General features: G+C 41.3%; 2 protein-coding genes across 5 annotated transcripts in view; one reads left to right on the plus strand and one right to left on the minus strand.

Annotated features, from left to right (window-relative positions):
* Positions 1 to 16,527, plus strand: part of TEK (TEK receptor tyrosine kinase) — a 99,107-nt gene extending 82,580 nt beyond the window's left edge. For all 4 annotated transcript variants that reach the window (XM_072841583.1, XM_072841585.1, XM_072841586.1 and 1 more), the window contains 9 exons: positions 385 to 595; positions 2,994 to 3,104; positions 5,271 to 5,461; positions 6,213 to 6,326; positions 11,091 to 11,161; positions 12,183 to 12,223; positions 13,149 to 13,245; positions 14,621 to 14,720; positions 15,564 to 16,527. In XM_072841583.1, coding sequence (XP_072697684.1) covers positions 385 to 595; positions 2,994 to 3,104; positions 5,271 to 5,461; positions 6,213 to 6,326; positions 11,091 to 11,161; positions 12,183 to 12,223; positions 13,149 to 13,245; positions 14,621 to 14,720; positions 15,564 to 15,638 — 1,011 coding nt within the window. In that variant the 3' untranslated portion in view covers positions 15,639 to 16,527. The remainder of the gene's footprint in view (positions 1 to 384; positions 596 to 2,993; positions 3,105 to 5,270; positions 5,462 to 6,212; positions 6,327 to 11,090; positions 11,162 to 12,182; positions 12,224 to 13,148; positions 13,246 to 14,620; positions 14,721 to 15,563) is intronic.
* A 1,221-nt stretch (positions 16,528 to 17,748) lies between these two features.
* LOC140641554 (RNA exonuclease 1 homolog) overlaps positions 17,749 to 27,131 on the minus strand; it is a 36,045-nt gene continuing 26,662 nt past the window's right edge. Inside the window, exons 11-16 of the mRNA XM_072841588.1 lie at positions 26,211 to 26,284; positions 25,939 to 26,046; positions 24,352 to 24,467; positions 22,140 to 22,278; positions 19,787 to 19,907; positions 17,749 to 18,189 (exon numbers count right to left, since the gene is read on the minus strand). Coding sequence (XP_072697689.1) covers positions 18,104 to 18,189; positions 19,787 to 19,907; positions 22,140 to 22,278; positions 24,352 to 24,467; positions 25,939 to 26,046; positions 26,211 to 26,284 — 644 coding nt within the window. The 3' untranslated portion in view covers positions 17,749 to 18,103. The remainder of the gene's footprint in view (positions 18,190 to 19,786; positions 19,908 to 22,139; positions 22,279 to 24,351; positions 24,468 to 25,938; positions 26,047 to 26,210; positions 26,285 to 27,131) is intronic.

Genomic DNA, 27,131 nt, shown 5'->3' on the forward strand with positions numbered 1-27,131 from the left:
CCAGATAGGATCTCTGAGTTCTTTTCTAAACCAGAAATGAACACCTGCTCATTCCACAATTAATTGTGATTAACTCAGGGATGTGCCATCCTGTGGCATACTTGCTGTTATTCCCTCCTGTCTCACTCTCTGCAGACATTGCTAATTGATTGCAGTCTGCCTTCCCCATGAGGCCTGGAATTATCTCATGCAGCCCTATAGACAGCCTATTAGATGAAACCTATTTCCATCTGCATTCTAGAATTAGACAATTTTTCTTTTTTTTCTTTTTTTAGATAGACAATTTCTTGTTTTACCTGGTAGGGATACACACCAGGAGTACTTATGCACATTAGAATTATGAAAAATCTTGACACATAACCATGAAAAAAATTATTTCTCCAGAGGGAAGAACCAGCTGTGCAGTTCAACTCAGGAACTCTGGCCCTGAACAGGAAGGCCAAAAACAACCCAGATCCTACAATTTATCCAGTGCTTGACTGGAATGACATCAAATTTCAAGATGTGATTGGGGAGGGTAATTTTGGCCAGGTTCTTAAGGCACGCATCAAGAAGGATGGGTTACGGATGGACGCTGCCATCAAAAGGATGAAAGGTCAGTGCTTGGCCAAATCAAGTCAGCATTTCACTGGGGTGGGAATAAAACTTGACTTCCTGTCGAATCTTTTCTCTATGGGCTTACATTATTTAAACAAAAAATTGGCATGATGTCAAATATAGCTGTTCTGTGCAACTGCAGGTGATAGTTCCTTTGAGGTCAGCCAGTGATGGGGTCAGGACGTAAATATGAAGGCTGTTTAAATGCCACTGTTTTGACTCATTGGGATGTGAGAATACAGATTCTCTATCACACACTGCTAATTTTAGGGGAGTGCTGTTGTTTCTCTTGATGCAGTGGTTCTCCAAATGAGTGTGTATCAGAATCACCTGGAAGACTTGTTAAAAACAGACTGTTGGGGTCCACTCTGGTTTCTGAGTCAGTAAGTCTGGGGTAGGGCCAGAGGATTTGCATTTCTAATTAGTCCACAGTGATGCTGATGCTGAGGGTTTGGAGACCACACTTTGAAAACCATTGTCTTCATGGATTATCTGCATCAGAGTTCCTGGAGACATTGTTAGACATGCATCTACTTGGCTTCTCCCACTGTACGTGAATTTCTGGAGTGGCACGTGAGAATCTGTGTTCTTAGCAGCATGCCCAGTGATTCTTCTGTATACTCAAGTTTGAAAACCAGGGTCTAAGGTCACAAGAACTAAATCTTTTCCAGTTGAGTTCATCTCAAGACTGCTTGATGCCTACTTACTTAACAAGGTGGCTAATAAACATCCTCTGAGAAAACAAAATGACAGTTCACTGGCAGTCCTAGGTGTGTTCTCTTCTGTGTGAAGAAGCAGGTTATGCATGGCTTGATTGTAAAGGTGCAGTGTTGCTTTTATAGCATCCGGGTTTAGAAAGCCATGTGTTAGAGCAGGGAAAATGATTACCTACTGTTGTTGGTTAGCTTCCCAATGCAGACTCTCTTAAGGTTGCTGATGGGTTTCCCTTTTTGTTGGCAATATTGAGCCTAAGGTTGGAATTAACCCTAAATGTCACTAAATCACCACTGCTTTTTGCAGTGTTGACAGAAGGCAAGTAAAATAAAACAAATAAAATAGTGTCTGTGCTGAGAGATAGTAGTATGTTTCAAACACACATACACACGCACATAAAGTCTTGCAGAGCATCCAGAAATCTCTTTTCTGTTTTGCTACTTTAGTCATGGGGAGTTTGGGGGAATAGTAAGAATAGTATGAGGGAAAAGGATATAGAATCTTATCAAACCAGGGCTTTTAAAATCTGACCTGAGTTTGATTGTCTCATGCACATGTGAAGAGGTAAAATAGATTAAAGGGGGCAAAGGGCAGAAACTGTCGGTAGGAAGAGTGATACACTCCAAGAAGAGGAGTTACTGAAGTAGGGGGACAACTCATTATAAAGAACTTCATTTTAAAAATACTCCTAAGGCTTTGACCCTCGGACTTCTTGTGTTATGAACAGGGTTATCTGACCTGGGATTGCCTACTAGCTAGTTTTACAGGTACCCTTAGTCCACATGAAGCATTCCTGTAATACCTAAGCATGTTCAAGCATGCCCTGGGCCACCAGTCCACAACTGTCCCCTTCTCCTACCTTTCCTACCCAGTGTTATTTTTCAAAAAATAGTTACAGCACTCTGTCACCAATCAAGGCTGATCAGTTTGTACATCAACCAGAGAGGGCCTTCCCTTCAGCCTGAATGGTACCTGGTGGTTCTTCCTCTGATCTGAGTGCTAGTGGAGAGACAGGATGAAAAAATAATAGAAACAAATGCATTTCAGTTTCCTGACCACCAAGCAACTTCCATAAAAATGCTGTTGGACTTGAGGCTTTTTTTTTTTTTTTAGCAGGACTTGTTTGTGGAAAAGCAAGTTAAAATTTTTATAATAAAGCAAGGTGTGTGCATTCCTAGTGTTGCACTGAAACATTGGTTCTCTTGCTCAGCATATTTGTTGCTGGACAGCGGCTTCAGCTAGGATAGCTAAAGTCTAAACTGGAGGCTGCTCCATCTCTACCAAGTCATTTCACAGGGTATTTGAAAGCATAAGCAAGAAAAAGTTTAGAGCAGTGATTCTCAACCAGGGGTGGTTTTGCCCCCTGGGGGGGGGGGCATTCAGCAGTGTCTGGATACATATTTGGTTGGGTTACTGGTATCTAGTGGGAAAGCCTAAGATGTTGCCAAATATCCTACTGTGAATAGGACAGCTCTCAACAACAAAGTGTCAGCCCAAAGTGTCACCAGTACCAAGTACTCTTCTTAGAGTCATCTCTGATTTCTATATATTTTTTCAGACCTGATGGTGACTCAGTGCCTGTGAAGGTCCTGGGGAACAGGAAAGGACAGTTAAGCAGGACAGTTAAGGACAGTTGGACAGGTCTAACAGAGAGGGATCACAATTCTTGACTTTCTTCCCAGAATATGCCTCCAAAGATGACCACAGGGACTTCGCTGGGGAACTGGAGGTTCTCTGTAAACTTGGCCACCACCCAAACATCATCAATCTCTTGGGAGCGTGTGAACATCGTGGTAAGATGCTCTTTTCCTATCTTTCTTGCCAGATTTTTTTTTTTGAAACAGGCACATTCCATATGAAATTAGTAAAGATAACAATCTTAAGAATGTTACCTACTTTTTTTTTAAGTTGCAGTTTCAATCCAAATGTTTAGTCCCGTTTACAAATTATGCTGAATTTTGGCATCTATTTGGAGGTTGGTCCTGAGGTTGGATCTTTTGCCCTATGATGTGTTTCACCATTACTTCTCGAAGGTACCTATGGTTGCTGCATATGCCAGTCCTTGCCAGTCCAGACGTTTTCTCAGCTACTCTTGCGTAGGTAGATTGGGGGAGTCCTCAGGACCAGTAAGAGTGAAGTGCATTTACTCTTTTTAATCGCCTACCTTTTTTCCTCCAAACCCAAGACACTGATACTCTGAATGTTAAATCCAGAATGTCAGAAATCAACTGCAAGGTGAAAGCATTGGTGATGGTTAGGATAAAATAATAATAATAAGCTTATATCTGATAGAACTTTATTTTTCCCAAAACAATTATTGGTACAATTACGGTAGAGCTTTACAACTATTCTATGTTGCACATACTCTTAAAGTTCAACTTACATTATTAATTCAGATATTATTGAGTACTTCTATAAGTTTATATCTGCATGCCACCTGGTTTATAGTTCTGCAGCTGTGCTTACACTTAATTTCTCATGGAAAAGTTTACTCCCACAAAAAAGCTCCACACAGCAGTTATTTACAAACTTGACAACCTCTTGTTGATTTTGCAGCACAAACACCAACAATAGAAAAGAGACTACTTCCTTTTCCTCAATTTATTAAACTAAAAATACTGGTGCTTCAAACAATATATCATTCTGTGATCCAATAAGGGTGTAATTCTGAAAACCAGATCATGTCCCTTAGGTTAAATAATGAAGTAATGACGTTTATTTTTGAGCTATTTCCTGAAAACAGTAATCAGCATAGGGCAGCAGTAAATGAAAGTTAGAAAAAAAAAAAAAGTAACCACCAACAACAGAAAAAAAACATGTATCTTTCAAATTTCTGCTGTCATCACCTTAACACATAATTGGCTGGCTCTTAAAATTTATAGTTCAGTAACGATGTAAGAAAGCATTGAGGTCTATCTTGCCTTACAGTGCAACATGGTACAGTATTTTTTTTTTTGCAAGGATTTCAATTTCTTAGAATGTCTTTGAAATTCAAAATCATTTGACATTTTAAATTTTAAAAATGGTTTACCAAAAAAAATTTATCTGTATATATGTATGTATGTATGTATGTATGTATGTTTTGAAGTGAAAATAACATCAAGATTTTATTTTCTTCATAACAAAATCTGAAGCTTAGAACTGGATCACTTGGCCCTAAAAAATTTATCTTTAAAAGGCAGTAAAACCACTCTTCTTTTCATTGATTCTAGATATCAATGTTTTTATGAAAGAAGATTAATTTTATTTTAGAAAAAAAGAGGAGGACAATTTGGAAGAAAACCAAGACAATGGACAATGATTTCTTTGAGGACCTGTTTTTTTTTTTTTTTTTTGTCTTTCTAAAAGTTTGAGTTTTCTGATTTCTCTAAGCAAAATGCAATCTCTGACATTAGATTCTTCTGACCAATGACCAAATCAGCAATATGGTGACTTAGTATGAGTTTTAGTTGGGGAGTAGAAGCAGAAGAGAGAAAGTTACCTAAAGTTACCTGGTATGGGTCCTTCTGCCATGGATATTTAATCTTTTTCTTTTTCTTTTTTTAAAATAACCTTAAGAAAAGCAGAGACAGACTGAATAACATGTGTGGCTCATATCAGTTCTCAATCAATATTGAATAAAAATAAAAGGTGATGTGAACTAGCTGTCCTAGCTCTTCTGGAGGCAAACACATTGATTTCATTCTCTATTATTAGTGAGCGAAAGCATTCAGGAAGCTTCCATGTTAGTCCATGCATGGTAGGAGGGATGGGAGTGGGAAAGAGGGGACCCTGGCTGCAAGCATGGTGTTCTTTAAGTATGGCAAGAGCGTGGAACTTCTCTTCCTCTGTCGCCAGTGTTCCTAAGGTTGGTACCTCCAGATGTGTTGCTTTTGGATACTGAGACCATAGCACATCTCAGAAATTTCACAGCTATCAAGGGGCTGCTGAGAAGCTGATGTCTCTCCCTTTCGCCATAGGCTACCTGTACCTGGCCATCGAATACGCCCCCCACGGAAACCTCCTGGACTTCCTGCGCAAGAGCCGAGTGCTGGAGACGGATCCGGCCTTTGCCATTGCCAACAGCACCGCCTCCACGCTGTCCTCCCAGCAGCTTCTCCATTTCGCAGCGGATGTGGCCCGGGGTATGGACTACTTGAGCCAAAAACAGGTTTGTTGTGAGGACCAAAATCTTTCCTTTGAAATTCTCTACAGAATCAGTGTTGAATTAAAGGCATACATTTTTCTTTTTTTTTTTTTTTAATTTTATTTATGATAGTCACACAGAGAGAGAGAGAGAGAGGCAGAGACACAGGCAGAAGGAGAAGCAGGCTCCATGCACCGGGAGCCTGATGTGGGATTCGATCCTGAGTCTCCAGGATCGTGCCCTGGGCCAAAGGCAGGTGCCAAACCGCTGCGCCACCCAGGGATCCCAAAGGCATACATTTTTCTAGTCTGCCTCCCCCTTTTACTTCCCCTTACAATCTCCCTAATTTTAATCTCTTGGTTACTAATATATATATATATATATATATGTTATTTATTGCCCAAAACTGACAATACATGTATTTAGTGAACCTCAGCGTATGCATTTAGTGAGGTGCTTTAACCAATCTTAGCCTCATCTGGGTCCAAATGATGCACAGCAGCAGAGGACTTAACATGGCAACAGGAAGATTTAGTGACCTGGATTTCATTTCTTTTCTTTTTTTCTTTTTTTTTTTTTTCTTCCCAAAATGCTTCTCCTAAGACATGGCGGGTCATTTGGCAGAATCCAGTGAGGATTTTGGAGAGGGACTTTAAGGAATTGGATTCCTCTCTTCTCTGTTTCCCAAAGTTCTTGCCCTGGTGGCTTTGTGCCAGCAGAATGAAGTGAACAAGCAAAAATGCTGAAAATACATGATGTTTTTTTAAAATTTCAGTTTATCCACAGGGATCTGGCTGCCAGGAATATTTTAGTTGGTGAAAACTATGTAGCCAAAATAGCAGATTTTGGATTATCCCGAGGTCAAGAAGTATATGTGAAAAAGACGATGGTAAGTACAGAAGGCGGACACAACATCTTCCCCAGGTCTCCTCCCTCACCTGATGGCCCTTCTCTTGGAATATGACTGTTCTTCGGTGACCCAGGCACCTGGCTGTGTCCCCAGGAGACAGTATCCTGGCCCAGCAAACATCCTTTCTGAGTTTTGATTCCTAAAATGACTGAGGGCTCTATGTTTCCCAATGAAGGAGCCATTGTCACGTGTGGCCCAGTGATGTAACATGCAAGCCTCGCGGGGCATCTACACCCCGGCAGACCCCTAAGTGTCTTTTTTTTTTTTTTTTTTTTAAGATTTTATATATTTATTTATTTATTTATTTATTTGAGAGAGAGAGAAAGAGAGAGAGAGAATCAGTAGTGAAGAGCAGGTAGAGGGAGAAGGAGAAGTAGGCAAGGAGCCCAATATGGGGCTTGATCCCAGGACCCTGGGATCATGACCTGAGCCAAAGGCCGGTACTTAACCCACTGAGCTACCCAGGCACCCCAGACCCCTAAGTGTCTTGTTCAAAAACCTGAGAGGTGCTCCGTCATCCCCTTTTATGCACAGCAAGCATAGGAGGGGCAAAAAATACCTTGAACATACTTTCCAAATATAAAGGAAATAAATTACTGAGGTTCCTCAATCACAGGGAGGCCCTGGAGAAAAATTCTTAACTTCTAAAGCCCACGGAAGATTTCCCTCTTCACTAAAAGTTCTCCACTCCCTCTCCACGCCCAAGTCAATCCACAGTCACTTGATGATACTTCCTCTCCCAAACAGTAAGATTTAATCTTCAGGTACAAGATGCTTGGAGAACCTCACCACAGGTGGAGAGAAGGTGGACTCATTCTGCTTTTGTTGCCCACTGTAAATCGTAAAGACCTGGAAATGCCCCTCCCAGGGATGTGCGAGCTGGGCCAACAACATGGTGCTGCCCTCTACTTTCCCTGGGTGGGGGTGGGGGGGCAAGGGCAGGGCTGGGGGCTGGCCGATCCTGTAGTTATCTCATGTGTTTGGTGGCTCTACCCCAGTTGCATGGCTCCCCCATTCCTTAGGTCTGACAGACATTGCTCTGGCTCAGCTTTCCTGGGACTACAGTAGTTTTCACACAGTCCCTTTATTTTATTTTTAAAGATTTTATTTATTTATTCCTGAGAGAACAGAGAGAGAGGCAGAGACACAGGCAGAGGGAGGAGCAGGCTTCCTGTGGGGAGCCTGACGTAGCACTGGATCCCAGGACCCCAGGGTCACAACCTGAGCCAAGGGCAGATGCTCAACCACTGAGCCACCCCTGTGCCCCTCACACGGTCCCTTTAAGTTCGTGGGCAACAAAGTGACTGAGCCAGGCTCAGTCTTCGGATTTATCTTCATATTCAGAGTTTTGTTTTGTTTTGTTTTGTTTTGCAATATACTTATTTTAGTTACTGACAAGATAACAGAAACAATACTCAAGAATGTTTCAAAAAGGAAATGACCCATAGTTCACCACCTCGACACATTTTTTTTCCTTTTTTACTTATTGCCTTCAACAAACATACGTATTTTTATATAGTTACTATCCCAGTGACATAACCATTTTGGGTCTTTCCAGTCCTTTTTGGATAAGGGTTAGAAGTGGGGGCCCCTTTGGCTCTTAGACACCATCACAGACATCCAGTGGGGTTCCAGATGCTTATCAATGCCAAGGCTTTCAGAAGCCCTAGGTGCCTCCCTGAGGGCTGGCGTCCATGCAATACTTTCTTCCCTAAGCTTTTCTGAATTTGCCTGACCCAAAGCAGATGTTTCTTCACCGAGGGGCTGGGCTTGTCTTAAAGAAGCAGGACCCACCACTCATCCATTTATTTCCATTCTCTCTGCTCCTCCTGGGCCACCTGAAGCTTGCTATCTCATTCACAGAACCCCTTTCCTTGTTTCTCTCTGGCATTTGGGGGCTATGGTGCTCTGGGTGATGGGGTGGAGGCACTGACACAGGTTAACCCCACAACCTACACATTTTATTTGGATGCTGTCCTCAGATCCCCAAGAAGAATGCTGGTTTGCTTGGCATTTCATAAAGGGCAGGGATTTCTGCAGTCTTGAGGAGCTTACAAGACATGCTTAGAGGCGTAGAGCACTTAAATGGGTGAGAACTTAACTCTGGCTGCTAGCAGTCAGGTGAAGTGTTCTGTGGCAGCGTGGGGTCTGGGAGGAAACACACAGGGCAAGCTGGCAAGCCCAGGAGGAAGAAAGGCAAGGGAATTGGAGAAAAGCAAGTTCCCTACAAAAGGGGTGCAGTGTGGCAAGGTACCACCAGAGGGCAGAGTGGCCACCTTATCTGGCTCACTGTTTAAATCCGAGATTTTCCGTTCTAATTGCACTTCAGAATCACCTGGGAAGTTTTCAAAAAGTACAGATGCTGAGTCCTACTGCTGAGATCCTATGATTCAGTTTTCTGGGGTGGGGATCCTATATCAGTTTGTGTGTGTGTTTTGAGTCCCCCAGGTGATGCTAATATTGGAAGTGTTGCAAACTAAAGTACTAAGTGATTTGGGCCTTTATTGTCATTGCTAGATCCATCCCCTCATCATCAATTTATGACTACAGTGTTTCAGCTTGTGCTAGGCTTTGTAACATTAACTCCCACAGTCTCCACTTTCAAAGAGCTTGGACACACTATGAACAATTTTAACAGTTGGTGAGTGTGGAGGACAGAGGAGGAACGAACATGGGGACACAGGAAACATACTGAACTGAGCCTCTGGGCAGTCATGAGGGCTCCCCGGAGGAGGCCAACTCTTGCGTTTTACAAATGTTAAAAAGATACTGGAGGTATGGGAATGAATTGAATGACCTGCAAGGTACAGTGTAGATAAAAGCCTAGAGGTAGACATTTGTGGGTCCAGTAATCCAATATGGCATAATGCAGAAAAGAGGGAGAGTTAAAATTCATGGTGGGAGGAGGAAGGGGTTATAAAGTTGTCTTGAAGATTCTTGAATTCCAGCTAAAAGTTTTTGGACTCAGTTAAGGATGGGGATCTTGGCACAATAAAAGACATTAGAGAACTTTAAGGAAGCACGTGGCTGGCTTGCCATTTCAAGTAATTAGTGTGGCTGTGGTGAGGAGAACTGATCCTTAGGGGGTGAAACTCTGAAGCAGGAAGATCAGTTAAAAGGTTGTCCTCAGGAAAGGGCTGATGGTGGCCTGAACTTAGGTGAGAGAGCAAGAGGGACGGGGGAAGTGGACAGATCCAAAAGAAGTCAAACTAGAAAAATAAAAAAGTAAACATGGAGATCAGTAATTGGGAGCCATGAGGTCAGAAGCTAGCAGATCCATAAAGGCAAAGGCAAGCAGAAAACTCTTTAAATGCTCTGGAGGGGAAGAAAAGGCTAAAATAATGGGTGGGCTGGGCATGGAGTGAAGGGAGGCATGATGTTGAGGATCACACTGGAGATGTAGGTTTGAGAAGAGAGAGTTCGGTAGCTGAACCTTCATGTACCAACCAGGACTTAGGATCAGGAGCTTCAGAATTTCACTGCTTCACAAAGACTTGGAGACAATGGCACGTTCAGGAGTAGTTGTGCGGTCCCAGGCAGGGCTAGTCTCAGGCTGGGCGGTCTGGGAGAAGGCTGCTCCTATTTCAGGGGGCTGAGAAGATGCCCCCAATTTCTCCTGATGCTGCCTCACCTCTTGGCTACTGTGGGTTGAAACACCACTGTCGGAGCTTGGACAAACCCCTGCGAGGGGGACATCCAGCTCTCAGTAGGGCCCATATGACTCCCAGGGTGGGTCATCAGGAAGGGAGCCCAAAGTCACAGTGACACTAGGACTAAGACATAGAAGGCAAACTTTCCAATGTCCAGTCCACATTCATTTTTCCCGGGGTGGACTTAAAGAAATGGGGACCACCTGGGTGAAGTCAGGGCCAGGCCCCTAAATGATGAAGGGGTGTAGCTCATCCCATCTCCAAACCCAGTGTAAACTGCACCGACGGGAAGGTCTTTCCTCCTCCACCGATGAGTATGCACCCCGTCCCCTTGGTCTGAAATGCTCTTCTCTCCCAGGCCGCCTGACGGCACCTACAGCTTACAGAACCAGGCTCCAGTGTCCCCTTGTCGGAAAGTCTTCCCCATCTCTCCCAGGCACAGCTGGGCACCTCCCATCACCTGAGTCTTTCCCACATTACAGTTTAAAGATTTATTTATTTATGAGAGAGAGAGGGGAGAGAGAGAGAGAGAGAGAGAGAGAGAGAGAGAGAGAGAGGCAGAGACACAGGCAGAGGGAGAGGCAAGCTCCATGCAGGGAGCCCGACGTGGGACTCGATCCCGGGTCTCCAGGATCAGGCCCTGGGCCAAAGGCAGGCGCCAAACTGCTGAGCCACCCAGGGATCATTACAGTTTAATTCTTGGTTTCTCTGCCTCCCTCCCCTTTCAAACTTCTGAGTGCCTCCAAGAGCCACAAAGTGAATAAATGAAATGCCCACCAGAAAGGCACTTAGCCATCCACACGCACACAAACCCACACATTTAATTATTATTTTTTTCTTTATGTAAAACTGTTGTAGGGACTGCTTGAGGTCAACAGGGCTGATAGTCTTCGCATGTCTTTGAATTCGAGAACACTCTTGTGTGTGTCGTGTACACAAACCAGCAATTCCTGATCCTACCATAACTTAAGTCTGGGGGATTCAAAGTAGAGTCCCCTGTGGGCTTGAGGGAGCCCCAGCTCCAGGCAAGCTGTGTGTCTTGGGAAGGGTCCCCATCTTGCCTAAGTGGCATCTCACTTTGTTTTCTCTCCAGGGAAGGCTCCCAGTGCGCTGGATGGCAATCGAGTCACTAAACTACAGTGTGTACACAACCAACAGTGATGTGTGAGTAAGCCTTTTATTCTGAGGTTTGTTTTTTTTTTTTTTTTCCAGAAGAATAAGCATTTGACAGAGGTCTTAAAGCGAAATAGGAATATCCTGTCCCTCTGTGGAAAAAAAGCTAGTCAATAAGCCCAGGAAATACATTCCTAGTCTGCAAAAATGAAGCCTCAGAGTAGACAGTTTTCACTGTGTAAGATCACTGGGGGCAGGCTGTGGGTTTCCTTCCGCCTGTCAAGGAGAAGTAGTGAATTCTCCATCTCCAGAGGGACAAGGGCCATATGGGGCTTCCTGTGGCATCACCTCCCAGACTGACCTCAGCATGCAGGACCCAGAGCATGGAGGCAGGCTGCTGGGGGTCAGAGGTGGCAGGGGCAGAAGGCGGGCCAGATCAAGGGATCATCCTCCCTTGCAGCCTGCAGGGACAAGTCTCAGGAGGCTGGAAGGAAGGTTTGGAAGTGAGACGTACACCATCTTGCCCACACCTTTATTGACGGGAGGAAAAACTGAGGCCCCAAGGGTTCAGGTGACTTGTCCAGGGAGTTCAGCTTCTGCCCGGGGAAGGGCGGGGGGCCAGCAAGTACTTGTGTCCTCACTGCATGCAAGGTACATTTTATATGTTCTCTCACATCCTTTCTGCATAACTCCGAGGCATCAACTGGTGTCCCCACTTTCAGAATAACCAAAAGGCCTCAAGAGGTTCAGTAACTTGTCCCAGGTGACGAGTATCAGGTGGCGGAGCTGGGATTTAACTCCAGTCTGTCAGCTTAGAAATGCACCTGCTGTCCCCAGTACCACTTTGCATTCTCCGCCTAAAGTCAGTGGGGGCTCTAACACTGTTTCCCTGTTAGAATCCTTCCACTGGCCTAAGAGGAGATGACACATACGCCACATACAGGGCCCTGTCCTAGGGAGGACACGTTTAACATTTCCTTTTCTGGCAAAGCGTCAGTCATCCAGAATTTTGAGGCAGAAAACTGGTCACCTTGTTTGCTGATTATTGGTTTCTCCATCATCTCCCCTGCAGATGGTCCTATGGAGTGTTACTGTGGGAGATTGTTAGCTTAGGTGAGTATCCGTGTTTATCCGCCAGGTGAGACTTCAGGCAATGGGGGTGGGCCCCTCCTATGCTTCCTCACTGTGGAATTCCACAGGTGCCATTTTTAGGTCTTTATGTGGCACCACCAGAAGGGACTGGGAATAGAACTTTAAAGGTTTCTCTGTAGGTGTCTGTTTATTCCCAGGGTTCTTTTTTGAAAAGAACCTGTAGCTAATGTCATATTTAATACTAACAGCCTGGTGGCTGTGAGCTTCATTATAGGTTGTCTCTGAGCAGAGATGTCACAGAACTATCACAAGTTTGCTTCTACAACTTGAAGATGGTACATCACACAGCCATGAAGAGTCATCTCTGACGGCCATTTAGCAGCATGTGAAAACATGCAGGCCAAAACCCAGAAAGTTCCTTATGCTATGATTGCAGTTTTATAATTACTACACATGAAAAACCTGAGAGAACTACAAAGAAGAGTAATACAAACTATGGCTTGCTTCCTTCATACTTTTTTGGTATTTTCCAAGTTTTCTATAATAAACCTGTATGATTTAGAATTAAAATTGGTCAGTCACTATTATAGAACAAATAGGAACTGGATAACCTAACTGCAGGCTCCCAAGTAGGGAAAAGTGACATCTTATCGGTATAATAGCTGGGTTGTGCAGGCTGACTTAGGGAAGGGAAACAGCACAATAAGTCCGGTTCCCCATGCTGGGTCTTTCCACTGAGGGATCGGCTGCTCTGTGGCGCGGTTTGTGGCACATGTGCCGCTGTGATGTGGAGTGGGTTTGCTCAGAGGGAGACCATGCTGCCTGGGCACCCTCCCTGGGCACACCCTGCCGTTCTCCCAGTCTCTCGGCTTGAGAGGCATGGGGCAGGAAACACTGCATTCCACACTAGAGGGGGCTTAGGGCAACATGGTTTTCTGTCTTCCAGGTGGCACCCCCTACTGCGGGATGACATGCGCAGAACTGTACGAGAAACTGCCCCAGGGCTACAGACTGGAGAAGCCCCTAAACTGTGATGACGAGGTGTAAGTCAGGCTGCACCCTAAGGCCATTTTATCTTAACCTCCCCTGCATGTTTCTTGGGCAGAGTATAATGAAGGGGTTACCTGATTCATACACACATACATATGTGTATATCTATGCATACACACACATTGAGATCCCAAAGAGCCAAAAAAAAAAAGCGGGGGCGGTTCCTTAAACTAAGACCATTGTGCAGTGGGCAGGGAGCTAAGAGCTTTATATGCATAGGCATCTGGGAGGAATTTAAGGTGATGGTATCAAGAAGGTGAAAATGAAGAAAGGCAACAACTGCAGAGGAGGTCTGAAAGAAATTCATGAATAAATGTATGAAACCTTGAAGCTAACTTTGGGGATAGAGATTTCAGAGCTGTGACATTAGGAAGATGTATTTTTTGGTCACAGAATCTTGATTCTGCAAGGATTATTTTCCAGGAGTAAGAATTATTCCCTGGGGAAGAATGATTAGCTTTCACCACCATTCCCAGAGCTACCTGAAGTAGCTGCTGCCTGACTGGCATTTGTGAAAGTGCAAGGCTCTAGGTTCAGCCAAGAAGTTATTGTCCAAGCTGAGCCAATTCTAAGAAAGAGTGGTATTAATTATGTCCCTGGTACCAGAGACATAAACCTAGACCATGCTAGGTTCCTAGTCTTTTGTGCACATCAGGTTCCCGTGAGGCATTTGGTCCCAATGTGAAATTTTGAGCCCCACTCTGACATCACTTCTGTAGGTCTAAGGTGAGTCGCAGGAAACAGCATTTTGACAACGTAAGTGGTTCTGACCCCATTTGAGAGAGTACTGCCTTAGACCAGGGCTTCCCAGACTATGTTCATGAGACACACAAGATACAAATAGATGATACAAGGGGGAAGAAGTGCTGTGGCCACTTATGGTTGGCAAATCCCATGTTAGGTCAGGTTAAATAGGTTTTTTGTTTGTAATGGCAAGACTTCTCAAGATTTTACTCTGCTGATCCCTAAGAGAGAGATGCAATAGATGGCACCTGGCAAATTTATTAGAACATGGAGTCTTTTTTTCAATGAATTACTAACCTTTGAGAGATGTGGTATTCCAAGGGAAGTGTTGCTCTAGACTCTGTTCTTTCCAGATAATCAGAAGAGCTGAGACCAAGATCCCATAGGAATGGTACTCAGGATAGGCACTAGTTTTGCGGAAAGAAGAAAAGAGGACTTGTGGAGTGAGGTGGGAGGCCAGATAGAAACTTGGGGCTGTAGTTTTGTGCTATTGATTAAATATAGACAGATGACCAAGTGTGGAATGCCTACATTATCTTCTCTTGTTTCCATACCCCACACTGGGCCATGCCAAGGACTGAAGCAGAGTCACAGAGTTCAATGCTTAACTCTTTCTTTTCCAAGATATGACCTCATGAGACAATGCTGGCGGGAGAAGCCTTATGAGAGGCCCTCATTTGCCCAGATCCTGGTGTCCTTAAACAGGATGTTAGAGGAACGCAAGGTAAGCATGGAGTTCTGGGCAGGCTCTTGAAACACAATGCCTCACGCACCCTATATGGCTTAAAAACAAAACAAAACAAAAACCCAACAACAACAACAACAAAAACAGTTGATACAACTCAACAAGTTGTTCTGGGCATAGCCTGAGATATTAGAGGGACATAAAAGATGTGCCCCCTGCCCCCAACTTTGAGGATGTTACCATTTCAGAGGTAATAAGATTTCTATGAAAGATAGTCACACGTGGTAGACATTAGCCTCTGAGATAGAAGGAACCTCATCAGGAATCTAGCCTGACTCTTGAATTTTACAGAAGAAATATATACAAAGAGGTGAAAGTGATGTGTCTAAGGACACACAGCCGGTAGACAGTCTAGCCTGGTCTGCAGGTTCCTAGGGGGAGGGCCAGGAATTCCATAAACATGTCTAGCAGGTAGTTGGTGATACAGATCTGGGGTTGAAAGGCAAATCCAGGATAGGGAAATAGACTGAAAGTCACCACAAGCCAATCGGTAATTAAACTGGAGACATGAGTGATATCACACAGTGGGGGTTTGGGGGGTGAAGAAAGGATCCTGAGAGACTGGGGCAGCTCCAGAGGGACCTCAGAAAGGCCACAGAGAGTGGCCTAGAAACTGTGGAGTGTTACATTCAGAAGTCGAGGGATGAACTTCAGGAGGAAAGATGTCAAATACAACATGGGGCCTGAGGACAGAAGAATGTCCCCCAGGTACCTAGTGTTTGAACTGAAAGGAGTTAAGGAAACCGGGGTGTGACTGTACCTGCCCATGGCAGAGGCAGTACTGAGGGACCCTGTATGTCTGAACCACTCTTGCTATCCTAGACCTATGTGAATACCACGCTCTATGAGAAGTTTGCCTACGCTGGGATCGACTGCTCTGCCGAAGAAGCAGCCTAGAACAAGCCACATCCATTTGTATGTAATGTTGCCCCTTCCCTGGCATGTCAGACCCCTGATGCCAAGCAAGCAAGCAAGACTCTGCCAACAGAGGTGACGTGGAATATAAAAATGTGTATATATATATTGCTATGTCTGGGACATGACCACAAAAACTCCTGTGTGTGAATCTATAGTACACTTTGACTCCAGTAGGACTGTATATACTGTTTTGAGTAAGAATGTGCTGAAATCAGAATGCCTGTTTGTGGTTTCATATGCAATAATATATTTTTCTAAAAATATGGACTTTACAGGAAGGTGTGCGAGTACAATTACTATGATGCATGACTCATTATCATCTTAGATATTTCTGATATTTACCTTCCTAGTGAATGCTATAAAATGTTTCGCTGTATAGAAGAAATTTGTTAATAAACCTCACACCAACCCTTGACAGCACCGGTGAGAAAAGTGGGGGGAAATACGTTAGTTCTATCAGGCCATAGATTAAAATTTAAAACAGATTCTTCTATCCATCTCTAAACTTTCTCCCTCACCTGTAGCAGTCATTTCAATTTCATCTGGTCCTTTGATACCCCTGTCATATGTTTTCAGAGCCCATGAGTCAATTCAGAGCACTAACATCACAAAGTAGGCTTAAATCTCATTCCATAGAAGTCTAAGAATCACTAGAGAAGAAGTTGGCTAAATTAATGGGATTTAGTTTCAGTTTCTCTGGTGACATTGTTAAGAAATTAAGTAGGAAGCCTGGGTTCTATCAGCAGAACATCCCTACTGCACACTGTCAAGTTTCAGTGTTGATCCGTTGTGAGTTTACAGTTTATACCATAGGCAAACGTTGCACTGAGATCATACAGTAAGTGAATAAATGTCTTGCCGACCTATATTTCGTCTGGGAATGTTTCTCATAGGTATTGCCAGATGTCTTTATTACAATTTCAAGTTACCATTCCCTAACTTCTCAGGAAGTTGCCCGTAGAGCAGTGGGTGGGGACACCACCAGACATGGTCTCTCCAGCCTGAGATTGGAAACATCGAGTCCACTTTTCTCTCACAGTTCTCCAATATGACGTGAGGGCTTAGAATTGGAATCTCTTTTAATAGTTCAACATACCACATAAAGTTCCCATTCCTGCCACTAACTCCACCTTATGCGTTCAGAAACAATAGCCAGGATGCTTTATTCACAATAGCATATTCAAGTGGAGACAGCATAAGCAAGGCTGAATCAACTGAGTGGAAACTCAATGAGGAGCCCTTAAAAATAGGTTCAAATATCTACAATAGTTCCTTTTGCTTTTTATCCAAATGCTGTAGAGATACTGCTAATAGCTCTTAGTTTGAAAGTACATGAAACTGAACAAGAACAAAGATAATCTGAAAACGCAGAAAATCTTTTTAAATTTTACATATGGTTTTGGAACAAACATTAAGGTTTTTCCCCCCATAACAGTTGGACCTTAATTATATACTACTTAGATTCATAATTATCTAAATTTAAATTATTTAATTTCACATCAAGTACACGACACTAAGACAAACGTGGGACAGCAAGAAAAAGATGATTACGATTACCTGTAACACCCAATACCAAGGCAGCAAAACTGATGTTTGAACGCATATCCTCACAAGCAACAGTCAGAGGGTAACTGATGTCCTTCTGGCACAGAGGCCTTCCTAGTGATTTCTGACTCACCTGTACTATTGGCAATGAAACCTTTGTAATTTCGTAGCATGTTAGCAACATTAATATTGAAGATTCATATTAAGGGGAATCAAACTGAATAAAGTCATGTCATTTCCACATTATGAGAAAGCAATTTAGAAAGATGGAGCCAACTCCTCAAAGGAATTAGACAATTCAGGTGTTGCGAATACAGGTTAGTGTGTTTAGAAGAGCCACAGGATACTGCCTTAAAAAAAAAAAATCCAGTAACAATACACTGGTTAGAATAAAAACACATTACATAATAGCCATATGACCAAATTCTTTATGTTAACAGAGTACACTGAAAAGTTTACATTTGCTTTGTGAGGAACATCTCTATTTATATATGAAATCTAAAAAAAAAAATTGTTAAAGATGGATTCAGATATTTAGAGAGAAAAAGAAATGTACATAACCTGAGACGTGACCCTTTGTGGGAGTCACAGACCCACTAATTCCACTTTAAACCACATTCCATTGGAACATGCTATCTATGAAGAGGAGTCAAAAATTCAAACCAAACCAACTTAATTCCTCCCCACTAACTGCTCCCTCCCCCATACTTCAATCACAACTTTTGAAATAAACTGGAAATTTAACCTTGAAAATATAATAAACCTCAAAAGCACTTTTATTTCTCCTCCTTGAAGAAAAAGGTCAGGAAACTTCATCCTAGACCAAACTCTACTGCCAGCAGCAGAGGTATCACTGAAACAACAATGCAGGGATTTAAGATATTTCTCAGGCAAAGTGATTACTTCTTTCCTTTCAGGTCTTCTTTTACCTTCCAAAGAACCAGTTCCATGCAGGCTGTTGCATTTTCACTTGAATTGTTGTGATCTCCAAATAACACAGAATATAAAACAATGTGTTAGACATACAATGACTGTATCCATGATACTACCCACAGCTGTTCTCAAAATGAAGCTTTGAGTTCATGTTTATAAAAAATTAACACTGGTCACTTAGTAAAACATGATTTTGATTGCTTTATAAATATTATACAGAAATCTAGATTAGCAAACATCTCTTTTGTTATGTAGCCTCTCCTCACATTGTCACTTCTTTGCTGTGACAAGATAGTACATTGTTACCTTCTCCATGTACCTCTTTTCCAGGGAGAACAACAAAGTGGCAGGTATTAGTAAATGAGATCTGGCAAAAAGCCAAAAATAGAGAGTGCTAGAAAAAGTACAACTCTCTACACAAAGAATGACCTTAGATACAAAATGACATGATTTTTTAAAGTGGATGAAATTTACCCAAAATATAAAGCCTATGGTTCTGATGAGAATAATATATATGAGATTAGATAAGAAAAATCAATGATCAACACATCTAAAATGGTATGGCATTTTTCCTTTCTTGTATTATTCTGAAAAAATGGGGTATTCTATGTTTATATAAGCTGTTTTTTATTAAGTGAAATATTTTCATGTCTAAGGTTCAAGATGGTCTTCAATAGAACACATTACATTTTATAATAGAATTCTGTAGGAATTTTTTGAGATGTGAATATTTTTAGCAAAGCAGATAAAGACCCACTGTGAGACAGCATTAGCGTCTAACAGACAAAGAATGAAAGAGTAAAGACTGCAGGGTACAGTCAGTATTTTGCACAATTAATGACAGGATCAGACGGCCTTCCCATATCTTAGGTAATCTTTAGAAACATAGCATTATAACATAAATTTTAACATACTCAATACTCAGAATTTTCTTAGAATTCTGTATTGTGCAAACGAGGAGCCTATATGGATAGGCACAAATGTATAGAGTAACTGGCCTCCATTCCAAGGCAGACACTGCTCACTGTGCATATGGCCATGCCACTGACAGGGTAGTTGGTAATTCTACTTGTTGTACTTGATTCACTTGTTTAATGTTGGGTGTATTTCATCAGGAAAAAAACAAAAACAAAAACAAAAAATGTTCTGAGAGCAAGATACACAAACCAGTCAGTATACATCAAGTCCACATATGATGAATCCATTGAATTTGAACTATACTGCTTCTAACATACACACACAATTTACTGTGAGATAACCTGAACCCAGTGAATTTTAGAATCTCATTTAATGAAAAGCACATATGAAAGAGGTACTCAAGAAAATTTAGACTGGAATTAGATCTCCACACCAACTGAAGTTTTATACACGAGCTCAAAGGCCAGGCAACTTGCCGAACAATGATCTGGCCATCATTCTCTATGTAATTGCTAGTCTGATGCCTGTGGAAGATCCAGGACTACACCAGGCAGTGGACATTGGCACACAGTGCTTTTAACATAAGCAGAGGTTTTAGGGTTCTCCATCCTAGGGAAGAATCCATAAAGAAAAACCTGAAGTATTTCAGACAGCAGACCTTTTACCATGAATTACATGGTTTGTTTACTCAAGTCAGATTTAGGATTAATCACGAGCAAACAGGCTCTTACCATCATCCTGAATGATTCTCTGCAGGTAGTCAGCTACTAGACTCTTGAGGGATCTTTTGTGAGGCAAGCCTAGCCGATGAGGAAACAGAATTGTCGTGTCCACAACTGAAGAATGAATTAACTGTCCAATGAAAGAGAAATCCTATCAAATTCTCCTCAAAAAATAACAACACTGATAGTAGCAACAATCACCGTAGGAGCAGAACCATGCTCCACAGGCAAGGAATGGAAGGCAGTTAAGATATATTTGTCACTAAGCACTCCACATGGATTATCCATTACAACTTGCAGAGTAACCTAATAAGATAGCTATTTTATTGTTCCTTTTATTATATTCTTTTTTTTTTTTTTTTTTTACAGCCAAGGGAACTGCAGCTCTGAGAGATTAAGAACAGAGTTAGTAGAGTCTCTGGAAATCAAATCTAAGCAGTCTGACTTGTGGATCCACTTTCTTCCTGTGAGCACCACAGGGGGCAGTATGTGCAAAGAGGTTCCAACAAAGACTTGGGGTGAATGCAGAGCCACGCTCCTCCCACCTTGGGACTCAGCTGAGGGTGTCACACCTCAATTTAGCACATGTCCTATCATGTATTAGTGGCTTACTTGTCTGTGTCTGGGAAGGGGACATGGACAAAGACTCCATCCCATCTACATCCAAATTTCCTGTGCTTATAAATGAAAGATGATGAATAAATTCTTACTGAAGTTCCATAAAGCAGAAAATAAGATAAAAAGAAAAGCAGTCAGATTACTGAAAACATAGAAACTTAGGTACCAGTTAGGATTCTTGAGGACGGGCGCTGTATTTTGAAAGGAGCATGGAAGAAGATTAGCTTCAAGAGTTATTTAAAGACTCCTTGAAAAATGAGGAGTTGGAAATTTAACATTTAGCACCTGGTACCATGTTTAGAAGCACTTTAAATTCTCCTTTAATTTGTCAACTACCAAACAGACACCAGTTCCTAGCTGCAGGGTACTGAGTAAATAAAAGAAGGCGGTGGTGGAAAGAGAAAAATAGGAAAATCCATGGGTTATTTGGATAGAAAAAAATAAACTGATTACAATGAAGAATTGTGATGGTTTGAAATTTTCTGGTCTGGGAGACAAGTGGAATAGAATGGTTCATTAAAAAGGAGAGACAAAGTCATGGTGAGAAGTTCAGTTTGAGACGTGAGATCTCTGAGGTGACAGAGGGACATCCTGGAAGAGTTTTCTCAAAACTTAGGTTCCCCACCTCTTTTTTCCCCATCGTGTGGTAGGTCTGGGTGGAAGCACATCCCAGTCTTATCTGTCACATGCAAAAACAACACTGCTGTTTGAAACAAATCTATACTTTGAATACCAGCTTTACAGAGAACAAGGCTGAGATTTAACTATGAAATTTAAATGGCTTTATTTGTATTCTTGCACTAAAGAAGAACTAGCCTATCTCCGCATGAAGGTAAGTCCTAGGGGTAGCCAAACAAATAATCAGCAAAGGTCTCCAAAGTTTAAAAGCTGTACAAGTAGTAAGCCATAGCCACGTGTGGCTATTAAATTTAACCTAAAAAATGAAATCATTTTCTCAGTCACATTAGACATACTGTAAATGTTCAATAACCAATATGGCTAGTGTTACCACAGTAGATAGTGAAAATGTAGAAAGTTCCATTGGATACTAGTGTTCTAGAACAGAGGTAGCCACCAAACTCTCAACAGTACCAAGTTGTAAATATTTTGGGCTTGCAGACCACATGGTCTCTGTTGTAACTATTTAACAATGCTGTTATAGCATGAAAGCAGCCACAGAAAATACAGCAGTGAATGAGAGCAGTGGGTCTAACAAAAAATATCTGCAAAAATAGGTGGCCGTCATGGGCCACAGTGTTCTGACTCCTATTCTAGAACACAGAGCAAAGAACAGATAAATTTTAACCAGAAGTGTATTAAAGAGTAGATTTTCAAGTCTAACATGCCAAAAAAAAAAATGAACATGACATTTGATTTTGAGCCTACCTACAAGATCTGACTTAATATGAAAAAGCATCTCCAAGTAGGTGAATAAAATAACTTGTCAGATAAACTAGTCTTAACCATATGAATATTAAACACAAGGATTAAAGACAATGTCAAACAATGATTTTGGTTTTATCATAACCAATGGATTTTCTTTTTGATCTGGATGAGCCAAATGACTTTAGCTGTCTTACACTGCTTCTGGTTTATGATGGCTGGGCTATATTATCAACATGGACAGCAAAATTCTTTTTTTCTTGGTTAACAGGACAAATCAACAAACAATGATAACACAATGATAAGGACTACCGTCTTAACACATGTCGTTTTGAAAAATTACAAGCCTGTAATTCTTTACCTTAAGAGCATACAGACTATGTTCAAAGCTATGTCCAATTAGTACAGTGTCAGCACTGAACAGGTTCAACAGGATGGCTTGGACGTCACGGATTGATGTTTTAGTGTTCTTCAAGTCATCTTCCACCACACCAGACAACCTGCCCCAGTAAGACACATAATGCATGCAAGAAGGTAACTCGCTGAATTTCTTGTTATAGTTGGAACACATCACTGACCCAATGTGACTAACATTCACTGAGCAAAAAAACAAAGATCTTACTTATTATGACCATCAGTTACCCCTCTATACTAGCTTATATTTACAAATCCTTTATCTGATAAGAGGTTAACATCCAAAATATATATAGAACTCCCATGACTCAACAAAAAAAATTCCAAACAAGCCAGTTAAAAAACAGGCAGAGGATCTGAGTAGATATTCTTGTAAACATATACAGATGGCCATGAGACCATCATGAGAAGATGCTCAATATCACTCATCATCAGGGAAATGCAAATTGAAACCACAAGGTATCACCTCATGACTGTCAAAATGGCTATGTCAAAAAGATAAGAAATAACAAATGTTAGCCAGGATGTGGAGCAAAGGGAACCTTCGTGCACTGTTGGGAATATAAATTGGTGCAGCCAATGTACAATATGTATGGTACACAGTCACATATGCTATGAAAAACATGGAGCTTCCCCAAAAAATTAAAAACAGAACTACCATTTGATCCACTAATTACCCTTCTGGGTATTATCTGAAGAATATGAAAGCACTAATTTGAAAAGACATATGAACTCCAGTGTTTATTGCAGCATTGTTTTCAATAGTCAAGACATGGAAACAACCTAAATATTCTTTGATGGATGAATGGATAAGAAGATGTGGTATAATATCTACAAAGAAATACCACTTAGCTCTAAAAATGAATGAAATCTTGCCATTTGTGACAACATGGATGAACCTTGAGGGTATTAGGCTAAGTGGAAAAAATCAGAGAAAGACAAAAGCCATAGGATTTCACTATTACGTGGGATCTAAAAAACAAAATAAATGAACAAACAAAACCCATAGATATGGAGATCAGAATGGTGGGTTTCCAGAGTAGAAGGCGGTTGGGGGTAGAAAAACTGGCTTAAAGAGACCAAGAGGTATACATTTGCACTTGTAAGTCAAGGGGATGTAATGTACAGCATGGGGACTATCATCTTTAATACTGTACTGTAAATTTGAAAGTTGTTAAAAAAGTAAATCTTCAAAGTCCTTATAAGAAAAAAATTTTTAAACTTTGGTGACAAATGGTAACTAGGTCTTACTGCGATCATTTCACATGTAGACAAATGACAAATCATTATATTATACACCTGAAACTGAAAATATATTCCAATTACGCTTGAACAGTTAAAAAAGATACCTGGCTCCGTCATCAAGCTTAGGGAATGTGATACATGATTCATCAAATATTTGTATTAAGAGGAAATTATTGTGGAGTACTTGGTCTTATCTTAAAACATTGAAAAAATACAATGCATTGAATGCATTTCAAGTTTTTTTTTTGAGACTCAAAAATTACTTATAATGCAAGCCCCACAGTTATCATTTTGTCACTATGAATATCAATAATTACCAAGTACTTCCTGACTTGTTCCAAAAAAGCAGTTAGGAAAGAGTGCATTAAAACCATGGAAGAACAGGGGTGGCCTGGGTGGCTCAGTGGTTGAGTGTCTGCCTTTGGCTCAGAGCAGGAGTCCCGGGATCGAGTCCCGCATCGGGCTCCCCGATTCTCTTCCTGTGCCTCTGCCTCTCTCTCTCTCTGTGTCTCTCATGAATAAATAAATAAAATCTTTAAAAAAAAACATGGAAGAATAAGTACCAATAGAAGTACAGCAACTGTAACTCTACTTATGTTTTTTTTTATCAATATACCCCAATAAAGCTGGAAAAAAAACCCAGAAAAATAGATAGGGCTATTCACATGTGGCCAAAATAAATAGGAAAAAAATCCAAAGCGGTCAGGAGAAAGATTAGTATACAAAATGTATTTTTGGATAATAGCAACCTTTATGGAGTTTTTTATGCATATAACCATTTTTATGAACTGTGAGGCAATTCGGGTTAAAAAATGCTGTAACATTGACTCAATAAAGGTACTAAGCTAAAACTCACCTAAACAACATGTTGAATATTCTACATTCTCAAAAGCTAACTCTTACATAATACATACCTGGTGTTATAGTCAATGACTTCATCATCTGGTTTCACAAATGTATCGTAGACCACCTGGAGGCTGGGATCAACCACTGTCACTTGAGTAAGTTCCAAACCTTTGGCTGTATAGCACTGGAAAAGGGGAAATACTAAACTTACATATCATATTCAGTAAACATTTTAACATCTGAAATATCTTAAAGGAATATTTCTAACTAGAATATACAATTTAAGTATATTACTTGGATTTGCTAACAAAAGCCAGTCAGTGGATCTGACGGTCTTATAAAAGATGTTGCAAGCTTTAATTTTTTTTCTTTAATGTTAGTAATATTTCTGCTAATAAAATAATTCCATTTTCTTGGCTTAGTCTTTACAATTATTTTCATTAAGATCAGTGCTATCCAGTAGATCATTCCATGATGATAAAATGTTCTATTTCTATACTAATACAGCAGCCACGAGCCACAGGTATGAGGGATGCCTGTGTGGCTCATCAGTTAAGCTCATGGCTCTTGATTTCAGCTCACATCATGATCTCAGGGTTGTGATATGGAGCCCCGTATTGGGCTCTGCACTGGGCGTGGGGCCTGCTTAAGCTTCTCCCTCTCCCTCTTCGTCTGCCCCTTCCCTACTCACACGTGTACATGCTCGCTCTCAAAAAATAAAATATGGCTAGTGTGACTTAGGGATTGAGTGTTACCACAGTGGAAAATGCAGTTATAGGTCTTGTTGAATGAAAAAAAGAAAATCTTTACCATAAACATATAAACATGGCATTGCAGAGGACGACATGATAATGACAGTGGATTTCAAAGCCTGAAACAGCCTTAATTGTTTCCAGTTACAGACCTCAGCTTCAAACTGAACAAGGCCCTTCTGTATTTATTATAATTAAACTCTACAAATCTGTTCTCCAAATACACTATAGGGAATTAAAATTTTATGTTTCTGTAGAGAAGTTGTTCACATGATGTTTGACACATCCAATGTACGTGGGAATATAATCCCATACTATAGTATATCTGATTTTCACAGTAACCATGGAGTAATTATTAACCCCATACTTTACAGATGAGAGCACCCAGGAGCCTTGCTCTGGGGTGCCTGCGGATAAGTGGTGGAGCTTCCCAGGTCATAGGATTCCAAGTTCTATTTGTTCCCTACTTTTTCCTTTTGATTCTCATATAAAGAAAAATTGCTCTAAGTATTTTATTGTCTCTATAAACAATAGTTTTCAAAAATTTATTCTAGCTTTTATGTTTATTCTGGGGATAATGGGTACTACTTATAACATTTTCTACCCATAGAGTTTCAGCATTTTGAGGAGTAGGATCACCATTGGTGATATAAAAGGAAAAATTAATAAATAAAAAGATGACCAGGGAGCAATTCCTGGCTCTATCCCTTACAAAATATAGGCGTTCCTTTAAGTCACCTAACTCTATTCAACTTTAGTTGCTTCTGAAAATATGTGAACTACACTGCAGAGCTATGTGGGATGGAGATAAAGCCCAGCGAAGTGCTGTTATGCAATGTAGAATGCTCCAGAATTATTCACTTGCAATTACTGCAATAAGGTAAAGAGAAAACACTGACATACCACCTCACAATTCACAGCAAATACGCCGGGATTGCCATCAGGAGGAGGGGACTTGACAAAAGTCTTCACGAATCCCTTGATGTTTTCTTTTTGGTCATGAACGTGAAGCTGAAATAAACATTGCAAAATAAATTACTATATATTTCTGAAGGAGCAATTAAGCTCATAATAATTTTATTAAAAATTAGCTAATTAATTCTTTCAAAGGCTTATTGATCATTGGAAGCAACACCTCTGGTCTTAAAATAAGGACTCTGGATGACAAGCCCTACCTTGGCGACCTGACACCCAGCAGATCCAAGGACACCTCCACAACAGCTGTACCGTGTTTCTAAGCCACCAAGGACTGCAACCAATAAAAAATAAATATCAAGACAGGCAAGCTTTATAAAGCAGAAGTGGCTCACTTCCAGAGCATGTGTCTTACCTTACCCTCAAAGATCTTTAAGGACATTGCTGTGCAATGTGCACTCCACATAGTCCTATTTTTATTTTTTCATTTTTTATAAGATTTTATTTTTTTGAGAGAGAGAAAGAGAGAGCACACCTGCATGAGCGAGGTGTTGGGGGAGGGGGCAGAGGGAGAGGAAGAAGCAGGCTCTAAGGAGCTCGATGTGGGGCTCAATCTCAGGACTCTGGGATCATGACCCGAGCCAAAGGCAGATGCCACCCAGGTGCCCCGACAAAGTCCTATTTTTAGATATTACATAATGAACAGAAAAAATCAACTCCTGGAAACAGAGTTCTTATGGGTTGAACTTAGAAGATGAATTACAATTACCAATGTCCTGAACATCTTCCATCCCCTCTCTTCCTCTTTCCCTCATTTTGCCCTGGTCCCTCAGCAATCCTCTGGTATCACTTTTTTTTTTTTTAAAGATTTTATTTATTTAATGAGAGAGAGAGAGAGAGAGCGAGCACAGGTACATGAGGGGGGGGGGCAGGAAGAGGGAGAAAGAATCTCAAGCAAACTCCGCTGCTGAGTAGGGAGGCCCATGCAGGGCTTGATGCCAGGACCCTGTGATCATGACCTGAGCCAAAATCAATAGTCAGTTACTTAACTGACTGAGCCACCCAGGCATCCAGGTGTCACTTTTTTATTGTGCTTTGACTTTACCTCAACTATCTTTTCAAAGTGCCCTACTCCTTGACCTTTTCTCTCTACTAGAGCCCTCTGGTTGAGGGGCTCCAAC

This window comes from Canis lupus, chromosome 10, assembly GCF_048164855.1.
Source record: "Canis lupus baileyi chromosome 10, mCanLup2.hap1, whole genome shotgun sequence".
NCBI lineage: Eukaryota > Metazoa > Chordata > Mammalia > Carnivora > Canidae > Canis > Canis lupus.